This window comes from Anser cygnoides, chromosome 27, assembly GCF_040182565.1.
Source record: "Anser cygnoides isolate HZ-2024a breed goose chromosome 27, Taihu_goose_T2T_genome, whole genome shotgun sequence".
Lineage (NCBI taxonomy): Eukaryota > Metazoa > Chordata > Aves > Anseriformes > Anatidae > Anser > Anser cygnoides.
The window spans coordinates 4,518,454-4,541,327 of NC_089899.1; the positions used below are offsets into that span (position 1 = coordinate 4,518,454).

Here is a 22,874-nt window from a genome sequence, read left to right on the forward strand (position 1 = left end):
ATTTTATAGCCCTGTCAGAGAGAGACGCTAGCTATCTCGACTCCACTGGCAACCACAGAACGGTGACTCTTTCGGACACTTATGAGTAAGTTTTCTGTGCTCCTAAAGCCTTTTTCTTGCTTCTACCTACAGTTGTGATCCAGGTAACTAGCTCAGAGGGACAGAGTCATATGGATGCCAGTTACCCAAAATGAGTTCTTCTCTGCCTAGAATAGGAAGGATCGGGTTCCCTCATCCAGCCTTGAAGTGCCTGCAGTGTTGGTACCCAGATCTCCTTTAGTCACCTCAGACTTTTACATGCAATCACATTTACAGTGCAATCCACCTGATCAGATCAAAACACTAAGACGTAGGTGCCTACTCAGGAAACTAGTTCCAATGGAGATACTTACATTGTAGACTTTTACATTTGGTCAGATGAATCTCACCAAAAGTTGCTGGTGGCCTACTCTAAATTACAGTGGATTCTTCAGAGTATCAAAGCTGCTGCTCCTCACACAGCTTGAAAGCTGCTGCTCAACTAATGTACATAAAAGTACATACTACTGTGTATAGATGTTAATCTAATTCTAGTAATTCCACATTTGTCATTGCACTAATATAGCACATGCATAATTCATACATGACAAATGAGCTGCTGGAAAAAAAACAACTCAGAACACCTAAGGTTGCAGGATAAGTCATACTACACAGCATAGCTGTTTCAAATAATTACATAAGAAATTAAAACTGTCAAAACACATTGTAACACCAAGTCAGAATTAACATTATAAAGGAAATCCTTTGTAAAAAAAAAAAAAAAAAGGAAAAACAGAAAAAAAATTGGTTTTCTCCTGAGGTGAGTGCTTAACTAAGCAACTTCTTTTTACTTCAGAGTTTGTTTTTTTTTAAAGCATAATGCATTCAGAAAATTCAAGAAGGTAGAATTCACATATGAAGCTTATTCTTCTGGTTAGCAGTAACCAGAGGATAAGACACCTCAAATGTTTTTAAAATATCAAGAAATTGTATGAGTGAATTCCAAGCTGGTATGAAAGACAAAACACACTGGTATTTTTCTTTTTAAATATTTGACTATGGCCTGGAATTCACCTGTGAGTAGCAGCTGCATTTGTGTGAAGTAAACTTCATAGCTTCAAATTACAAGCAGATTGCCCAGGCACACACCTCACTATACTCCCATGAAATGTCAGAGCAAGAGGAAATTTGGCAAATCAACAGTTTAGCCTGATAGAACAGACAATAAAAGCATGGAATACATTATGAGGTTTAGACTGTAACCTAGCAAAGGAAGCAATGTAAGTCATTCTGTGTGAAAAAAAACAAACAAACCAACCACACATTAGAAAAGGACAGACCATTAAAATTATTTCAGTGGTTGATACCAGATGCCATGGTTAGTTTGTGACAGTTAAATGAGTTTAGGAGCTGCTAGTCCCTGAAGAGAGACAAAACATGCCATACAGTACAGTTTTGTCTAGCTAGTGCAATAGAACTCACCTGTGGTTTGATCCACAAGCACACGTGAGTTGATGATGCGTCCAAAACGTGAAAACATATCTTCTACATCTTTTTGTGTCATTGACCTCGGTAGTCCACTAATATATAAATTAGCATCCTTGATAACTTCAGAACTTGGACGAGCATAGGAAACCTTAAAAAAGGTTAATAATTAAAAAGAGGATATGTTCAGGGTTTAAATTGAAAGAGTAGCTTATTTTGTCGTAAGTCACTTGTATTTATTCCTCGCTAAACAATGCAGGCATTTTTTATTGTAGTTCAGAAGAGCTAAACGGTAGAGGAAAATTACCAGAAGAAAAATCATGCTCCTATACAACTTCATTGCTCTCAGGTTCATCCGACAGATAAACAGAAAAACAGCACTGCTATAAAATGCCAGCAACAGACCAGTGTTTCCAACATACCCGTTATGTTGAAGTATCCCTGTCCAAAGTTCGCAATTCAACAGTGGACCTATCAGTTACCACAGCTCACACCAAGAACTTGTGCAGTCAGTATATTTTTTGAGTCAGAAAATTTATCAGCTGCAGTGCAGCTTTCTATCTTAATTTCTGCTAATAGAGAAAGTTACAAAAATGATTGAAGCAGGTGTGATTTCCTGGACATAACGTACTGTTATATCCAAGAAGGAGTGCATGTGTATTAACACTTTAAAACAGATCAGCTTTGAGACATAAGAATTCATTCCAAGTCATTGTTAGGCTTTTGATCTTGGCTACTTCTATAATAATGGTGGGAACAAAAAACAACCAAAAAGCAACAAAAGCAATCTTTAAATACCAAGCCATTACAAACCCCAAGTGACTTAACAGCTCATTTCACTACTGTGCTCCCACAGTCAGTCTGTCTTGCAGCTGGACAGCACACAGAACTCACCACCAGAATGAACAAGCACTCTAAACGGATTACAAGTTTAATATAATGTCATTTTCACAGAAAACTGAAAAATCTGTACATCCTACCTTGATAGTTTTTGACTGAAGTCTGAGGCCATTCAGCGTGTTTATTGCTCGTTCAGCATCTTTTGCAGTAACGTAGTTCACGAAGCCATAGCCTAAGCTGTGTCCTACACAGAAGAACAGTTTTTAAATTAATCCTTACACAAAAAGGTTATCACTACCAAAATCACAGGAAGTGAAAGCAAGAAAAATGAACTCAACATAATCCATCCAGTAAATACTTAATATGCCACAGAACTTCCAGAGCACGCCAACCTCGAGAAACAGCTCAAGGCTACTTCAAACATCCTCAAGAACAGTTTATCTCAGATGGCTGCAGACCGTCCATCAATAGTAGAAAAATCAAATTTGAACTCTTGTACTGACTCTTGTCTCATGAACATAATGGGGATATAACAAAGACATGAATTTTTGCCAAGTTCACAAATACAAACTCTTGTATACAAAGAACAGAAAGCAAAAAAATGTGAATTGATGAACCCCTGGGTATGAAATCATCACGCTACACGTTTCTGTGTAGCTATTTCAACTTTTGCTCCTGGAGACCACAGGAAGAAGGTTTTTATTTCTTCATACAGCTAACAAGCAGTAAGTATCCCAAACACAGGATAAAGCTGAAAAGTGAAAAATTATCTTCAATGCAGATACTTCATGTACTTTAAGTTTACCTTAAGTCTTACCAAAAAAAAAAGTAATAATAGTACAACTTCAAAACATTTAAGGCAAAGCACACTTAATTGGATATTTGTTTGTTCTGCTTCTGTATATTCAACCTCCACAAATGCTCCTATCAGTGATAACAGTACATAAAGTCACTTCAGGTTGCAGTTTCCCAACAGTTAGAGGCTATCTTATCGCTGCAGGCCTAAAAATAACTGAAATCCTTTCAGACCGTCTTGGCACCTCCCATCCAAGAGGTGTTCCTTTTTCAGACTCCCCCTTGTCTGTCTTTCAGACTCCTCCTAGTCAGACCTACAGAATGCACGAGAGAAAACTTGAAGTGTGCACAGGAGAACATGCTATTTTACTGTAATAATATACTACTGCTATCTCATTATTAAGCTCCACTGTTACACTATAGAACACTAGAAGATGTGGCTAAACATTAGAGTAAAGCATTCTCTTCTGAAATACAGCCCTTTTTGATTACATGGCACGGCTCCACAACAGTCATAGCTGCCAAGGCAGTTTTCCTATGCCTTCCAGACGTTTCAGAACACCAGATACACAAAGATGAGTCGCGGTGACATCCTAGCACAAAGTCTCAGAGTAACTGAAGATTAATCCCCCTCTGCAAGACGACTCATCAGCCCTCAATCAATATCCTGGTAGCCTATCAATACCTTGTGGGTATTGAGACCTACCAGCCTATAAGCAGCACGGGACGGAAAGAAGCTCCAAATAACCTTCTGCATGTTGTTACCAACAGCACATGGCGCAGACGGACTGCAGCTGTAACAGCACAACTGCCTGGCACGTCCCGTGTTCACCTGCTTTGTTGTGAAATGTAATATACCACTAACTCATCTAAACCTAAATAACGTCACAGCCTGTTTCTTAATACACTTGTTGTATAAACAGTCCCAGTTAATTTTTACAGGCTGCTAAAGCTCTTAAAAGAAGCCAGATCCACTTCACATTCACGCCTCCTAGAGGAACGACATCCTGTTCTTTGACAAAGCATTAAAACATCTCCACTAGCACAGATCCAGCCTTTGTGATACCAGACACTTCTGTACAATTGCAATAGCAAATTAATCTTTGATAGCCAGGTAGAATTTAATTCTGCATAGGAAACAAATAGAATAAAAGATCTTAGACAACATCTTCTGTACCTTTACCTTTTAAAGAGCTACAGATGACAGTGGCTAATAGAACAGAAAATGCACATTATTAAGAAATCAACAAAAAAGCACGTAGGTAAGACCCCAGAGATGGTCAATCATTTAGATAAGGCGTGGTTAGCCTGACTAGTGATATTTTTTTTCCCTAATCAAGAAGATGCGTTATTTATCAATTAGAAAAATGTTCGTCACCTGGACCCTGGCTTAATCTAAGAAAACAAAGATAAGCCTCAGAGGGAATACGTGCCATGCAGATGGCAGGCGATGAATTTTTCCCACCTAAGGGGGTGGGAAGGGTCCAACACTCCTTACAGGCACAGCAAACCAGCAGCTTCTCTGCAGACCACCACTACTCTGAGCACCCCCTTCTTTGCAGGTGTTCTCAGTTTGTCCCAACAGCCACATCAACATCACGCTACTGCACAGAATGAGGTCCTAGTAAAGAGTTTGGAGACAGGCCCTTAAAGATCAGGGAAATAGCAGACCCAGCCATCCTCTCCTGGCAGGGCGAAGGCAGGAGCCTGTGCAGCGTGGATTTGTTAAGCTGTCCTTAGTGCTCTGGGTCACAGAGACCAGGGGCTCGGTGCTCTGGCCAGCACAAGTGAACGTCCTTCCCCATTTTCCTGGGTAAGTCCCCAGAGAACAGAGCAGGCACGCCCTCTCGTGCAGAGCCTCAGACAGCTTGTATGTTTACGCACCGTTTGAGATCAGTGACAAGGAAGATTAAGCTACTTACTTTTGTTTTTATCCTGTATAAGTGTTCGTAGATACGCAGAACTGAAAGGGACCACAGGATCTGGGTCAAGCCCTTGCAATCACACGCTGTACATATTCCCCTTCCCTAAAAAGGGAGCTTCACGTGAGAAGCAGTTAGGTTTTTGTCCCGAGGACTCTGACTGAAAGCACGATCTAGAAATCCCTCCTCCAACGCTCTCCTTTTCTAAAAGTGGGCCTGAGTTTATCCCCATCTCACTTATATCCACTTGTTCTTGTGCAAGTACCATCCTTTCACTTACACGTGCTCACCCTGCCAAGTGTCTGGTTCCCAAAACACACCCGCAGGGACCATAACCCCCTCGACCTTCTGTCTTGGTTTCACCTGAGCCAAACCTGTTCTTTTCCCCTTCTCGTTTTATCCAGGTGGCTATTTTATACAGTGGCTATTCGTATCAGAGTTTGAATGCCCTGGGAAAAGAGGGCAGGGATGGAATGGGGTTAACAGAAACAAACAGAGATAAAACAGCAGGGTCTGAGAAGGCACCTAGCAGATGGCAGGATTACAACGGTAAGAGTTTCTCATATCCCCAGTGGTTACAGTCTCACTAACTTCTCAGTCCCTAGATAAGGAAGCACCTATTACCTATCTTCCCCTACAAGGACTAGGACGCTGACCCTCCCCTCTTCCTCTATACTTCCCACCTTTAAATGACATCAGTGGAACATGACTTCACAGTCCTTAAGTGTTAAAAAAGCTAGCCTACACAGCACAGACAACAGATACCAACTTATCAGCCTCACTCATCTCCTGCCATTCAGGTCTTGCTTTTGATCTCTACCCAGGCTGGATCTCACCCACTGCAGTCCCAGCACCAAGAGGCCCGTTCCAGATCTCGAGAGGCACGTTCCGCATCTCCACACATCGCTCCTCAGGAACACCGTCTGCTTCGTAATTGTGCAATGCATTCCCACCTCCTAAGGGCACAAACTAGCTTCCTTCAGGGTATGCCAGGAAAAATAAGGGGCTGGCATTTACACTGCGTAAAGATTTATGTCAAGCATTTGTCTCAGGCAAGGAGACGTTATTTGCTTTACCACAACATTAACAGCCTGCTAGAAACCTATTGTGCAAAAGAAAGTAATTCCATAACATTCCTCAATCTATTTTTAGTGGATAGTAATTAAAAATAAATAAATAAACAAACCCTTTGCTTATACATAAAATGTAAATCTACTCAAGAGACCGAAATAAAAAAAAACAAGTAGGCCCTTATCTGGATGAATAAATTAACAAAGTGATCATGAAATCTAGTTTTAAACAAACTGCCATACTCCTTCAGCATAAAGAATCTAGTTTTGTCCCCATGATAAGAAGCCCTTTCATCAAAGAGGGCACTCATTTTCTTTCTGCGCGTCACTTGGTTTTCTGTCCATGTCCTTGCTTCCTTCCCCTGCTGCCTCAGACACACGCCTTCAGTCCCTAAATCGTTTCTCATTCCCCTCCTGCTATGGGCTGACAACTCCGGTTTCACTGGAGCCCAGTACGAGAACAGAGCTGGTGCTTGTCTTCCTCCCCGCTACAGAGCGGCTGTCCCTGAAAGCAGCGGCCCCGGATTCTCCCCATCCTGCCCTCCTCAAGGAAGCCGAGATGTAAACCTGGCCCCACTACGCCAGAGCGCCTTGGTACGAAGGCATTTCAGTTCAGAATTTGTTTTCTGAACTGAGCAACTCTTGCCAATCGATGCAGTCTTGTGAGGTTATATAAATAAATAAAAAGCCAAGTAACCAACGCAGGAGGACGGAAGAGATGCTCCCAAGACGTCACTGAGGAGAACGGGGTGTCTTGGGAATAGCTGGGTTTTTTGTTTGCTGCTGCAGAACACGCACGAATGCATCAAGCACTACCTCGTCTGAATACAGACACCGGTGGGCTGAAATGCACAACTCTAAGCGGTGGCTCTGCAGCTTCAGAGGATGAGAACAGCGAAAAGTGCGCTGCACGGGCTTGCTCCAGTACCGTTACAGCACTGTGTAACGGCACCTACACACGCGTGTCAACTAGAGAAAAATGTGAGCACACCTGCATCAAGCTTCAGGAAAGAAGTCCTGCCAACGCAGAAGTACAGCAAGGCAGGACTGGCAGAGCAAGTGACCACAAGGTTATCCTAACCCCCAGGACAAGCAGTGCTGTGCACGCAGCACCTCTCTGCACTAGGTACACGTGCCAGCTCCTGCTGTGAAAAAGCATGTGCTAGCAACTCTAAATCCGGTGACAGAAAATAGCAGCTGGGCTTTCCTCTGCTGCAGTGCATTCCTCTGCTTTGTTAGGTCAACCTAAAAACGTGTTCAGTTCTAGAAATTCAATTTCTAAAATTAAAAATAAGCCATTTCAAAACAGAGCTAACCGATTCTCTCTGAACACTACAGAAACTAGGAGGGGTTTCGATATAAAAGGGATCAGATACGATACATGTCTGCTGTCTGCTTCTTCCCGCAGTTCTATGTCCTTTGCACGCAAAAGGTACCCGCTGGACACCGGCACAACACTAAGAGCCACTTCAGAGCTCATTAATGCTACAACCTCATGTGGCAGTGCTTGTTTTTACTTGGCCAACTTCTGCCATTAAGATTCACTTAAAAGACAGACACTAAGAGGTACACGTCTATACTTCACAGGGTATCGCTACAGTTTGCAGGCTTTGCACCTGAGCACCTTACCTCCTCCTTTCTGGAAAGGCCCCGGGGACAAGGAACCGCCTGAAGCCACGGGACTTGGGACCGCCAGCTCCCAGAGCCTACTCTGGTTTGAGGTGGAATATTTAAATCTGGAGTCAGGCCACCGTTTCTGAAGTTAAGTTATAATACGCTGCTGTCAAAGTTTCGACACTTTTATGTACACCTGTGCTAACAAGAAGATAAAACAGGCTTTGGGAATTTCCAACCCTTTCATTATAGAAGAAACCCCACTTCCATTGGAAAGCCAAGAACAAAGCTCAAGAATGGAAGGTGCTAATAAGCTGATGCACAGCAAAATAAAGATAATTAAAATTTTGGTGGACTATTGTCTCTTATCCTTCCTATTTATAGAGATGAGAGTATGCTGTCAGGTGTTGAAATAGAGGAAGGAAGACTGAATCCAGAGTATAGCACTGATAATTTGAAGTAACTGTCGGTTTTGGACTTGTTGAAAAGATGCATAGTATTTCAAACGCAGTCTGTTACAGCATACCTAGAAAAAAATCTTAATAAAAGCAAAGAAACATTTTTAGGCTCCAGTGGAACAAGCTACTGATTTAATGAGAAAGATACAGACCAGCTTCCAGTCTCTCAATGACCTTCTGTCAAAAGCTTCTGTAATTTCAACAGCAACTGGCTGTCAGATTGATGCAGGGTTAAAGCATCAGCCTCCAGACCTGACCGCATGCAACGAAGTTTTATTTAAACTCCTGCAGTGTCCATACCAGTTGACCCTGGCGAGTAACAACAGCCATGGCCTTTGTTATTCTCCAGCCTAGAAAAGCAGGGGCTTAATTGAACAGCAGTTCTGGCAACACCACTGATGAAACGGTTTGAGTGGAAGAGAAACCACATCAGAACATGCAACAAAGGCACACGAAGTTCACATTATAGCAAAGCTCCCTTGCTCATTCTCATTTCCAGCCTCCTTCCCAATCAGGCATAGACTTTTACATGGAGGAATTACTGCTGTAATTACCGAGTTTCTTTATTTCCTCAAGTGTTTGTGGTAACTGCTTACTAAATTGGTTAATTAAAGAATGAAAAAGCTCGTAATTAAAAGAGGAATTCAAACCTAAGCAAGCAGCGCAAGTTGACCAGACACCATTTGCCTACTCCATGCCTCAGCACAACACACACTACACAGCTTCATCCTGATCCAACTCATTCTAAAAGCTGTAATCTATAGAGTGAATAAAGCAAAGGACTGCCAAAAAGACCTGAAATAACCTGCCAGTGAATAAAACCAGTGTTTTTGCTTTAGAAATACTGATCCCTAAGGGCGAAACATCGTCTTCCGACTTCAGAGTTCACTAGCCAGGGATGCTGCTAATAAGGGTTACTGGTTTTTGTTGGAGGAATCCCTGACCTCTCGGCAGCTTCAACACACACACCAGAAATGCAAAGCTGCCCATAGGCAGTGGATATGCTGACAATTACTTCAGAGCAAGGTCACCACATGTTCCCATACACAAGCACAAACTACTGCATCTTTTTCACCACTACGTCTTCCCCTGTTACTCAAATTTGATGCCACCCACTTACCTGTGAGCATTATTTGGTAGCTCCACAGCACTTCTAAGAACTCCTTTGAGGAACCCAACAGAGACATTTCTTAAACTCCTCAGCTTGGACATGATGCTGAAGTGCAAATAATGTCTTGAAGCAAACATGGGAGACACGAACAGCTCAGGTTGCAGGACTTGCCCACATCGGTCCATCTACACCCCTGTGATCACCCAACACTATTTCTCCCACATGGCTGGCAAACACCCAGCAGGAATGCAGCCTGGCTGCCACGGGAGGTGACAAAACCCAAGTGCTAGAGATGGCTTAGTCAGAAACCAGTGTTTGAAGACATATCAAAATCTCCTTAATCTCACTGGGTCTGGAAGACGGTACTGGATGCTAAGGACTGGGAATGCTGTTGGGTTCAAGCCCACCAGAATAGACCAACCTAGAACTCAGGAAAACAAGTAGACGTGTCAGCAGAGCAGCCTGGCTAAGCAGGGAGCTCGTGGCAGAGCTCCAAGGCAAACAAGCAGCATGCAGGAGATGAAGAAGAGACAGCCTGCAAGAAAAGAAATTTAGAAACAGTCCACTTGGTTTCACGAAAGCCAAAACTGAACTGAAGTTGAGATTTGCAAGGAAAGCAAACAAAAAAAAAAAAAAGAAAATCAGAGGGAACAGTAACTTTGAAAGGTCATGGGAACCGGACGAGGTTCCCAGGAACTGCAGATGGACAAGAGCTAAGTCCACCTTCAAGAGAGCCCAAAGAACAACCCAGGTCACCGCAGGCTGGTTGGCCTCACTGGGGTTCCAGGAAAATCATGGAGCAAGTCCTCCAGGGACACGTTTCTGAGAAGATGAAGACAGCATGGTTGGGTCAGCACGAACTTCCCAGGGACAAACCATGCCTACCCAGCCTGACTGGCTTTGGACAGAAGGACTGGATTTGTGGACAAGGGAAGAGCAGTGGCTGCCGTTCCCTTCATCTTCAGCAAGCTTCCAATACTGTGCTTGAGAATATTCATGCATCCAAGTTAAGATGTTATAATCGGGATGAATGTCAACCAGATCAGAAGAGATGTGGATCAGAGGGTGGCAGGTCACACTACCTGTATGCCCGCAAGACGTAGAGCACCGCAGGGGTCCGTCCTCAGACCTGCGCTGGTTTCTGCTGTTATCCACAACCTGGAGGCGATGGGGGTGCACTCTTGCCAAGACTGGAGACAACGCTGGGCTGGGAGGAACCTGTGGTACACTGGAGGGCAGGGCCGCCACCCAGAGGGACGGGCCAACAGTGGCCTTTTGAAATCCAGCAAGGACTAATGTAGAGTCCTGCTCTGGGAAGGAAGAGCCCCTTACACCACCACAGACCGGGCACTAAGCGGTGCAGAACAGTTCTATGGAAATGGACCTGGAGTCATGGTACAGAGCAAGGCGAGCATGAGCCAGCAGTGCACTAGGACACAGAAAGTTAAGGGCACCGTGCATCGTGCTAAACAGAAGTACAGCATGAAGGAAGGGGGAAAGGATCATCCCCCCTCACTCAACACTTGCTAGACAACATCTAAAATACTGCTTGCAGTTATTCCTGCGCCCAAATACAGGAAAGACATCAATGACCTGAAGCAGGCTCAGCTAAGGACCACCGTGATGCTCGGGGGGACGGATTTCCAAGCATGGAGGTTTTCAAGGCCAGACCCAGAGTAACCCGGCCTGACCTTACAGCTCACTCTGCTCCGAGCAGGACACTGGACATAGGCGGCCACCCAGCTATGGTCCCAACGACAGAACGAGGAACACTCAGGTTAACGTGGTCTTCAGGCCTTTCCAGTTCCACCGAAGGCCTTTTTGTGCCAACAGTCCATATGCATACTTCACCTAAGTAGGGATGTAACACACCTAAGGATTTATGAAAGGTCTAGAGAAGGTAAGGAATCCCACCTTTATTCTACCTCACAAGACCATCTCCCATTCACAGAATCACTTCCAAATTCTGAGTTTATTTCTAGCGCAGTCCTGAAATCAAGGCCTGGACTTACCAAGACCACTACATGGCTAGGAACTCCAACCTTGTCCATTTTCAGCAGATTAGTTATTCTGTCACACATTTCTGGAAGCACCCACTCCTGTTCTGTTTTCAGTTGAGTTCATTTCTGAAGGTTTCCACTTTTTTTTTTTTTTGGACTTTTTTTGTCCCCTGGCCTCAGGAGATGATGCTGCTTTCCAACTCCTCCTGATGTCCTTCAGCCCTAATTACCTCTGCACCACACTGTACCAGCTTTTAACCCCTTCCTCTTAACATTCAAGATATCAGCCTCAGCAGGGAACGTGCCAGCCCTACAGGCACTGCCTGGCTTGGCTTTGGAGTCGAGCGGTCGCTACTGGCTGCCCCCTCGCCAGGTTTTGTTTCCATACCACGAGGCATCCTTACAAAGACTGGAGGAGTGGGAAGCAGCTTCTTGAAAGACTTCTGTCAAAACCTGTTTTTTGGAAGCAAGCAAACATTTTATTCAAGTATTCAATCACCAGCTTTCAAAATTAACAGCAGAAGGGCATTGTTCTCCATTGCAAATCCATGCTGATCAAACCTCCTCACACCACCAAGCTCACAGTGTACTCGTGAGAACACAGTGAACACCCCAGACCTTCAGCAAAGATACAGATGATGCATCTCAGCTCCTCCAACATCAATCTGAAGCTAAAAGCCCACAGCCTGATCCCAAACTTCACCTGATCCAGTCCCCCCAGGACTCATCTCAAGGTCCTTACAACTGGCTTCCTCAGTGATTCTCCTAAGTTGCTTGAAATGCACCCTTTCTGTCCCATTTATACCACAGTGACCACATTAAGTCCCAGAGAAGTGGAAAACATGCTGCTCATCAGAACCAAGAGGTATAGCAGTTTTAGCACAGGTACTAGAATAGCACCTTATTCCTAAAGGTGACATTCACATTGCCCAACGAAATATTTTACGGTCTTGTGCTCAGAGTTTTGAAAAAGGAAGTAAGTATTTTATTAACCTGAGTAACTTCTTGAAGCTACAATTAATCATTCTGAATTACTTTTTACTCTTCATCTTTTCTTTACCGCTTCATCTCCAGTTTAATCATAAACACTGTCCAAAACTATCGTTAGTCATACAAACACCGAGAGCACTGCAGAAATCCCACGTAATCAGGTTGTTGTCAGGCTGAGGGCAAAGCTCCAGCTAGCGGGACAGTCTGGTGCTGTGCCTCACTTCAGCCATCTGCAAAGCACTGCCCTGTTATAAGACTAAAGTGGCTGGATCTACGCTACCTGTAAGCATACCCCTCAGAGCACAAAGACAAAAGTTCAGGTTCTATGCAAGTATTTCCAAGATATTTACCCTTTAGAAGCCCCTACGGTCAGTGTCAATGCAACAGCTCAGTACTTTTCTTCCACAGTGACCGACCTCAGCTTTGTTATAGTTTCTGTCTGAGCCAATTCCTGCTTCTACTTAAGACTTAAAACCAGTGCATCTTACTGAAAAGGCTTTTGATTGCAACAGAAAGGAGCTAGGAATGAAACAAAATAACGTCTAGTTTTATTGGTAGCAATTTTCAAATGCAAAATGCACCCCCACTGCTTCATCTGGATTCACAAAGCAGGACACAAAGCTACTGCCTGTTCTGTGTCTGAAAGACGAACAGTCACATTTAAGGAAGTCTAGGGGCATGAACAGTATTTGGCAGGTTCAGAAAGCCTGACCTTCAAACAGCTCAGGATAACATTTGGAATTACAGCAACGTGGCCTCTCCTCCATTTGCAAAATAAATGGAATTTGCCTTGAAACAAAGATGACTACAAGCAATACAAACAGACGCTTCAAACAAAAAAGTCAAAAACTACAAAGCAAACTTGACATAAGTCTGGTCTTAACCTGGATCAAAGAGACAAAGAGACAGCTTCCAGGGATGTCGCTAACACCACAATATTTAAAATTTTGACCATTTGCAGTAATAGTGCCAGCTTTAAATCCTGAAAACAGAAGATTTAATATTAGAAGTTACTTTAATTTAATGAAGCCCTTCCACACATTCGTCTCTTCTATATATTCTCTTTATATTTTCTCCTCTCTCTCATTTCCAGAGCATTTTTCTATTGAGATTTAATTTAAGTTGCTCCAGGGCTCTTTTTCCAGATGAACTGCAGTCACATCCAAGATGCTGTGAAGTGAAAAGGATTTGTAAAGTGAACACAGAAAATACCAGGCCCAGAATTGTGCATGAACACCACAGGCTGATTTCCTGAGGAAGTCTTAGGGGGAAAAAAAAATGCCTTGCCCACTTACCGTAAAATCTGATTTCTTTAAAACTTTAGGACAGATTTTGTTCATCAGTGGTTAGAATGAAAACCTGACTATTCGATAAGCCATGGCCTGAAAAAAGTCCCCCTTACCCATTTAAGAATAAACTTGTCTAATAATGACATTTTTTTCCTGTAAACATTATAGTGCAAAACTCTGCCAAGCGTTCAGAGTCAATATGATCGTAGCTTAAGATGAACTAAATCATTATTCTGCAGAAACACACTGCTTCTCCACTGGAAGAGAATTAAAGTGCTGTAATATGATGTGGAACAATAACTCCACATAAAAACATATTAAGAAACATTAGAGTACAATTAAAGATTTTGCAATATGGCTTATTTTTTATGGTTTGGTGGGGGAAAAGAAGAAAGGCAAAAGAATTGAAGATGTCTGCTTTTGTGAAGCAGAATATTTCATACAGCGGGGAGTACAACTAACTGTGCTGGCCTTGGTGATTTTACGTGCCTGCATAAGGCAAGGAGGGACACTGAGCATCAATCTATTTACACCCCTCTGTTTCTCCAGAGAGCGAGGATACCCATAACGCTAAGGCAGTAGAAGTCATCCTCCATTATGCCAGCCCAGACGTAATGCTTACAGAAAACATCGCCAAGGTCCCTCTGAATGGCAGCACGACCACCTGCGGTACTGGCTGCTCCTCCCAGCGTTGTACCGCCTGCAGACGTGCTGTGGGTGGGCTCTATCAAATTTTTAACAGGATTGGCCCCATCACTGAACATCTAGGTACTGCACTAGTGACTGGCCTTCAGCTGGACTTTGTGCTAAAGATCACCAACCTCGGAGACTGGATTTCAGTCCACCCACAGGTCCTTTACACGGTGACACCAGTCCTCCAGCAGCTCTAAGACCATCTCTCCCAGCCAGCCTACGTAAGAGGCCCCAGGCACCCCCAAGACCTGCTGAGCTGCACCCTCGCTCTGTAGCTCTTTTTCAGTCCAGGCCTCTGTAACCTGCAGGGATGGCTGCTCCAGCGACTGCAAGAGACCACAGATCACATCACCCCGCTGCCGAGCACACGGGCTGGTCCCAACACAGTCCTTCCCGCGATCCGTGCTGCTCTGTCTGCGGTGCTGTGGGAGCTGTGCTCCGGGCTGGACCCAACCAGGGGTCAGCTGGAACAAAAGCTCCAACCCTACCTCTGATCAAGGACAGCTGACAGAGCCCAGAGCTGCTGGAAGCCAAGGTCTCCTCCAGCTGTCCTTCCCTGGCAGCCGCACACATTCAAGTTCCTCAGAGGGTTCCCACCAGTCCTGTGACAACCCACAAGTTCCCCGAACATTCAGAAGCAGAGCCCAGAAACTGCTGCGCCAGCCGCTGCTTCTGCTGTGCTCTGAACACACTTGAAGTCAGGCAACGTTTGTATTAAGGATATTCCCATACCCTTGCTAGAACTCAGTTATTACCTCCGAGGTAGTTTATACGGCCAGCCTGATGATAAGGGAAATCAAGTGAAGCTGACAAAACTAAAAGGGTGTTAACTTCTTAAGTATTTGGCCAATTTATCTGCAAACTGTATGCACTTTTCATTAAGTTAACCATTGTTGCTAGGTGTTCTGGAATGTGCATTTAAAGAAATTGCATACCACTAAGTGTGATTAAAAAGCTGGAAAAAAAATCCAGGATAATGATGCATTTCAATTCCACAGTTAACAGCAAGAACTACACAATACCGTAGTTGTTTTCCATGCAAAAGAGAACAATTTCAGCCAAAGAGAATACTTGAACACTTTCCACAAGACAAGAATAATTAAGAGTTCTGTTAGTAGACTGGAAGCCACCGCACTAGCACAATGAGCAATCTCCCCATCATGTGAGCTAGAGCTACTTACCGCCTTTCAGCATCTGAAGGCTGTTAAATGAAGCCCTCCTCCCCTTTATGCTTTAAAAGCTTGGGGACACCATTTATTTCTGGTTTAGGTTGCGTAATTTCTAAGAGAGTCTTCCAGATAAGATCTTATGACAGGGAAAAGGCAGTGAAAAGATGCGTGCACATCAGTTCCTGTAATTCCAGCTATCAGGAAGTGATTGTTTTGATCCTATAAGCAACAGGTCACGTGCACTTGCAGTACAAGTGAGCTATGACGACTGTATTCTTTGAGAGGGACTCCAGATTTCTGTACACAATCATGACAAGTCATCACAAAACGTCCCGTCTACTCCACATTTTTCAGCAGCGATGGAGTGCTACCTTCATCCCTTAGTGCTGCTGATCGAGGTCAACACCAGTGAGCTCCATCAGACCTCAAGCTTGCAAAAGCAAACGGATTGCCACGAGGAAGCCCACTGTTCCCTTTCAGCATCTGCCCAGAGGTGGCCATATTTTGGTAGCTGATTGGTATAGACAGCTTCTGGCACAGTCCTAAGGATCATGTTGTGTATTTCCTCCAGTAGGAATTCAAATATTTTGTGAAGAGTATCACAGGGATATCTTATTTCCTCCTCAAGCAGTTTAAGAGATGTGAGGGATGGAATAAGAAGCCTCAAGAAGCTGAGTGCCTCCCTCTCCTAACCAGATCAACTGCCGTCAGACAGAACTCTGACAGAGAGGTGCACGCAGCAAAACTGTCACCAGATACTCAGAGGAGGGTCACAAGTGCCACAAGCACTAAACAGATCCCACGGAGATCTGCACATTGCTGGGTAGGAGACCAGTAAGAGCACAAGTTCGGGACCAGGATGCCTGAAGTCAGTGCTAGAGGGCTACAGTCTCATCAGCGCAGAAAGATCAGACAAGCCCCAGCACTTTTCCTTGCTCACGGCCTCATGAGCCAGAACCACACACAGGGTGGTCTTCAGCTGAATGAAGCCAATGGCTACTTACAAGCCTCAGCAATAAATAAAAAAGGCCAGGAGACACAACGAAGATGAAAAGTAAAATCTCAGAGTTGACACTGTGCAATAGTATATTGAGAAGTGACCTTCTAATGTTTCCTTGGGGCTCTGAGCTGGTGCTAGTCTTGAAGCCTGACAAAGAACGATATCCAACGTGAGTTCTACAGACTTCTTTGTACGAAAATCCTGGACGATCACAACAAATACAAGTACAGTGAGCAACAGAGCTACAGTCCAAGATTTGCTTGTTGCACCTGAGAGTAGAGATGCTGATTACTGACTAGCTCTTCACAACTTAAGCAAAGCCATGTCTGGAAGTGCTTAGGAATTCAATACACAAACTGGACGACGTAGACACCAGCACCTTATCTCACCAGCATCATCAGGAAGAGCTGAAACTGCAATGGGAGCCTTGCACCCTGTCTAATGTTCATCTACTGTGCACAGACATCTCCTTACTGCCACTGCAGAAATAAAATAAGTTATGGCTTGAACAAAAAAGCAAGCGTATAGTCATACTTTTGCCAACTTCTATAAGCTACATGTACACAGTGCAGGAAATTCATAGCAAGGAATGTAAATTGACACTACAGTTTACTGCTACTTTCAATTCCTTTGGTGTTTATCAACAGCAAAGTAAAGGATGAAAATTGTAGCAATTTCAAAGAGTTACTCTTAATTTTATAAAGACAACCTCATACATGAAAAAATAAGTGTTATCAAACATTGGTTTTAATTCTACAAATACAGTCAATAAAGCAACTAAACCCATTTAAAAGTTTGACTGCCATGAAAAGAGAGGTTACCTCCCTCCTGTCCTGGCCACACAGCTCCACTGCCTCTTAGGTGTCACTATTACAATTTATCTGACCTCAGAGAAAACAGAGCCATGGAGCTAAACAGATTTTTCTGCAGTTCTGATTTCCTGCTTGTCTACCTTGGGTCTCAGTGGGGTCCATACAAATGCAATTGCTGGCATGAGGAAAGCAGAACTCTGCTGCAAGACTGCTCTTTTCAGAGGCTGATTGGTAGAGTTTTACAGCACAGATACGTACAAATTGTAAGCCAAACACGAAGGGGAAAGAAAAGTGAAGTGGTATCTCTAGAAGGTTCCTGAAGAAGCTGATTCTTAGTCATTGATATTCTAAAACAATCAACGAGCATGAAGATGACTTGGAATTGTGGCTAACAGCGTTGCACGTGAATGAAAAATTAGTGAGGTAACAACAAAAATGGCCTAACTAACACAGCCATGCAGACTTAAACACTTTCAATCACTTTAAAGAGTGAAGGTTTTGTATGCAGGCACTCAAGGACTGCATGCAAACTAAGAGGACTTTTACTTCTGATTCTTTGAGGGTTGTTAAGAATAACCTGAAGCACACAAGCACCTATTTTGGCCATTAAATTACCCAGCTCTGTCAAGTTCCAAGTTAAAGTTAACAAGACTTTACCAGAGTATACGATGCTACAGGGAACAGTCTTAAATAAACTCTGAGACTTCAGTTAACATGCTTTGCTTCCCATTTAAAATGTCCTCACCAGCCATACAGAAGATTTTGCACTCATTCAACAGCCTACGGTGTGGATTACCTATGTCATTTAGTGAATGACTTGCTATCATTAAAACAAATGGTCTTATTTCCTTGCAAAAGTAGCCTCCAAGCAAGCCTCTACGTCTAAGCATCGCAAACTGTATGGCAACATCTAGGCTAAGTACTTGGATAGCTCAGTATTCAAAGAAATCAGTATTTTGTGGAACTATTTCATGACAAGTTTACTCATACAGTCCGTAAGTACAGATTTTGGTAGGGCACTATCATGTGAAGCTAGGTCTTGAAATTTCTTTCAGATGAGAAGGCAGACATTGGAGAAGCCATGCTGAAAGTACGTTTTGAAGTTTTCATTATTCAGTTCTCATTTCTACTATGAAGCATATAAAATAATGTCAGTTAGAATGACACACAGAATTTTCATGCATTTTATCAGCTTTCTTGCAGTTTTTACGGTGAAGTAGTTTCAGGCTTGTTTGGCATGGATTAAATAATGATTTAAATCAGTACTGCTAGAATCTGAAATACAAGATTGAGCACGTGCAGCAGAAAATTCCGTAAGGCAGTAGTCATCTGTGTGCCAAGAACAAACAAGCATGCACAACTAGTGAGCAGCATAAATACTTTTATTTACAGCAATAATGATTGTTATCTCCCACTAAATCAAAGATTCTGTGAATTCTCAGTGAGAATAACCAGAATTTGTAAACAAAGATTTGAACAGGACAAGGATTAAAACATCCTGACAGAGCAGATAAAAAGCTCCTGCAAGTAAATAGATCCAGCTTATGAAACCAGCTGCTCTGCCAGCACTTGTCTGTTTCCAAGTAAACATTGTATTTCACAAACTAAACATTTCATTCCTCATTTTTTCTAAAGCTACTACCAACAATCCTATTTAAAGAACTTAGGAGTTAAATTCCTGAAGAATGATAAGGCCTACAACAGTTTCAGACACATACCACACATCTTTTTACTGATCAAAATAGAATCAATTTACTCGCATATTCAGAGCTTTTTTCCTGCTATGCAAGGAAGTAAGTTAGTGCCAAAAAAGCTCAGACTGTAGGAAAAGTAAGTTAGAGACCAAATTCAGACTTCAGATATGCATACGGATGCTGAAACTTAGGAATTTTATTGTAACTTTTAACCTTTTACAAAAACCTCTGGATTTAGCCTGAAGTATCCTCTAAGACTAGACAGTGAGTGCTATGTATAACATCACTCTAGTTATGTGTCTTCACATCAGCAGTTACACATGCTTGCAAAAATGAGATACTCTACATTAAATCGCTTTCAGGCAAGTGTTTGGTTGAGCACTTTACCACAAAGTAAAAAAAAAGAAAACAAAACCATAATTTTTATATCATACCTGCAACTTTGTCCCGAATAAGTTTTGCAGATTCGACTTCGCCAATACTGCTAAATAGACTCCGCAACTCATCTTGCGTCATGTTCTGAGGGAGGTAGTTCACAATTAAATTTGTTCTACCAATATCATCCCTGCAATCTTCAGCCATGTGATCTTCATAACCATTAGACATTTTATAATATATCTGCAAAGAGAAAAATCCCAAATAAGTTCCAGAACTTTGTTTGAATAAGCCAAACTTTCTCCACCTGAAATAAGCTCAAATGTTTTAGAGAACTGACAACAAGCAACTGTTTCAACTGTACATATTTTTTTCACTTGTAAAACAAAACATTTTCTGTTGAAAATCCCAGAACAATTCATTCTTTCAAGCTAGCAAGCATGGCATTTTAGAAAACCATGTACCATTAAAGAGCTCAAGTCTTTTTTTTTTTTTTTTAAATGTAGATAGAAAGCACTGTGACAGATTTTGTACGCATTCCTGCAAACAGCAGAGCACTCACAACAGTTAAAAATCAGGTTCCCCATTTCAGAGCACTTGACTTGACAGAACTAAAAACCGCCAACCTTAATTCCAGCCTTCTGCCCAAAACTCTTACACGGAGACAAGGAGTAGCCAGACCCACTAGATGCAGTTCAGCATTTCAGCCAGCGGCCGTTTACCTTCTAGATGTTTTCTCCTTTACACGCATTTTAAGACACTGTTATTATTAGATGGTTGTCTTCTGGTGAGCACTTAATTGCACACACGAAACAGACTAATCTGTACCAGAACATTAACTTCAGTATATGCTGCATATTTCACAGAGTTTCTATTTTTGCACCTTTTTAAAGAAAGCCTTGAAAAATACCCTGACGTTCCATCCCATGAAGACAGCCCCTGCCTTACTCAGCCACCAGCAGCAGGGGCTGAAGGCTGAAGTTTCGGATCCACAGAACATCTACGGCTCCAACTCCCAACAGAGCCCAGCTGCTCTTTCTTCATGGCCTGCCAAAATACTAGACATTTAAAAGTGCTTTTACAGCTGCTTTGAAATATTCCGAATCAGGATACTTAAGCCCTATTCCTGCAACAGGAGAAAGGTGAGGCCTGGCAGGTTCGGGAAGCCCGGACAGGCACGTTCGTGCTGGAAGCCATCGGCACCAGGAAGCTCGGTCACCGGACGGTTCTAGACTCGGGTTCTCAAGCTGGCTGAAGCCATTTGTTCATCCCCTCTGCTAGAGGGCACTGCACATCTCTTGCTCCAAAACAATGCCATTTTGGTTAACAGCTCTTAAGAACAGACAGCTGTGAAGTGTGCGGAATTCCAGCACTGCTCGAAACCCGTGGCGAATTCGGGGCCTCCTGATGCTCGGCTCAGCGCTCCTCTTCCACGTCAGCCCCATTGGCGCGTTCTGCCGCAGAAGCCAAACACCTACACCCACCAGCAGCATACAGACCTCAACCTACGCCACAAAGTTGCCATAATGCTGAAGTATGAACACATTTCCAGTCCAGACTCGGCTAATAAGGGCAATATGGATTTTACAATAAAGGCATTTAGTCCAAGTGCTCACTAGAGGAACACCATTAGCAAAATACCAACACCAAATTAGCAGCGCTTGCTTAGCTAATAGCCTCTGCTCGCTATACTCCATTTTCCATCCATGTAAATTCAGATTTATACCACAGCATTTCCAGAACGTAAGTAAATGAATGCTACACCAAGAGATCCAAACGTTAAGCATAGCAGTTCATTAATGTCCAAAAGAAACAGCGAGCAGTCAGCCCGATGACAAATCTAAGCACCAGGAACTCAGCAGCAGCCTCACAACTGTAGCTCCCTCCTGAAGAATTAGCACAAATCTTCCAAGTTCAACACAAAATCTGCCGCTCACCAAAACTCACAGCGCTACTGCAGAAAAATTCGTCACCACAGGCTCAAAGACGAGCTTTGTATCGATTTTAATAGAGCTGCAACATACTCGTTTGGCCAAAAGAACAACACAAGATGCTGTACAAAAGCAACTGCTTCCTTGAGAACCCGGCTGACGAGGTTGTCTGAGGCAGGTATCCCCTCCACAGTGCTCACCTCACCCAAGGGAACAGCCAACCCCACCTGAAAGGGACATTTTACAAGACGAAGCACCGGCTCTGCGGATGCAAGAGCTCCTGGCCCGTCGCAGCGCAGTGAGTCTGCAAGCCTCGCGGCACCACGCGGCGGTGCCGGTCGTATTTGCCAACTTAGTTAGGTATTAAGCTGGGCTAGAAGTGCTCGTATGACCACACAGGCTTCTCAGGTAAGGTGACTTAACGCTGCCAGACAGCGATGTATTTATTAGCGGCTCGCAGATTCCGGTGAAGCTCCAGCCACTGCTCGCCAAGGGCCTGAGCGGCCACGGTGCGCTGCTTTGTTTCATGGATCGCGGCCTGCTGAAGTTCGAGCACGTCCAGCATCCGCACTGCTGCTGTCAGCTAGATGGAGAATCATGGAGAATCAGAAAGAGGCAAAAAATCCCAACTCTAGATCGGGAATACTGCCTTTAGGTAGGGACTTCCAGTCCCTTCTCCAATAGCGGTTAAGTCATGTCTGGCATTTATTTCGTGCTTTCTTCTTATGAAATTCAGGCTTTTAAATGGGGAAAAAAACAGAGTGCACTGTTTTTAGAATAAGCCACCAATAAAGTTATGTTAACTTGAGATTTAGCACAGTATACACTGAAATTGAGTCCCTTCTTTTTTGCAGTACAGTTTGAAGCAACCTGACAGCCGGCAGCTCGGAAACTTGCCACCCACGCCGCTCATCAGCCTTCCGCCCCCAGGTCTGGGTCAACAAGGGCAGCCCCTCTGCCCACAGCACAACCAATCTGTATCACAAAAGCAGTGGAAAATTGCACCAGGAGGGAAGCGTTTTTGCTGCGTCAGCAATTTTAATCTGCTTTCCTCGCAACAAGATAAGCACCAGAGCTAACGCCAGAGGAGAGGAGAGCCGTAAAGCTAGAAGCAGGGGAAGAGACTCCCCCCTTCCGATGATTTCAGGCTGTCACGTTGTCTCAGCTGTACTGTGAAATTATATAGTTAAACACAGGTTCCCTTCCCGCTCTGCCAGAACTGCCTGAGCACAAGCCCCCAAACCAGTTTCCTATCCTGCTAAATGACACTCAAACACCTGAACCTTCTTTGCTCAACACAGAAGCTATAAAACCACAAGACTTAAGTGTTCTCAAAATTGTTGTAATGGGAGGCAACTTTGTTTGCCTTCCTCCTGGCCAAAATTCAAGCCCTAGACACACAACACACCAACAGGCTGAATACAGAAGCGAAACGCTACAGTTAGGAGTATTTAATAACTAAAGGAAGAAGCATAGATGAGATTTTTCCAGCTCTGAATACGAAGGTTCAGGTTTCCTTCACACCCCACCAAATTTGCCCGAGATACAACAAATCCTTCCTGCTGCCAAGATTCTTCTCCCGACAAGTTTATGAAGTTGCTATGCATT

At 43.5% G+C, this 22,874-nt stretch overlaps 1 protein-coding gene across 3 annotated transcripts in view; it reads right to left on the minus strand.

The window, feature by feature from the left end:
- The window catches only part of ELAVL1 (ELAV like RNA binding protein 1), a 41,899-nt gene that overhangs the window by 11,166 nt on the left and 7,859 nt on the right, over nt 1–22,874 (minus strand). For all 3 annotated transcript variants that reach the window (XM_066984027.1, XM_066984026.1, XM_013196262.3), the window contains exons 2-4: nt 19,395–19,578; nt 2,484–2,587; nt 1,501–1,654 (exon numbers count right to left, since the gene is read on the minus strand). In XM_066984027.1, coding sequence (XP_066840128.1) covers nt 1,501–1,654; nt 2,484–2,587; nt 19,395–19,566 — 430 coding nt within the window. In that variant the 5' untranslated portion in view covers nt 19,567–19,578. The remainder of the gene's footprint in view (nt 1–1,500; nt 1,655–2,483; nt 2,588–19,394; nt 19,579–22,874) is intronic.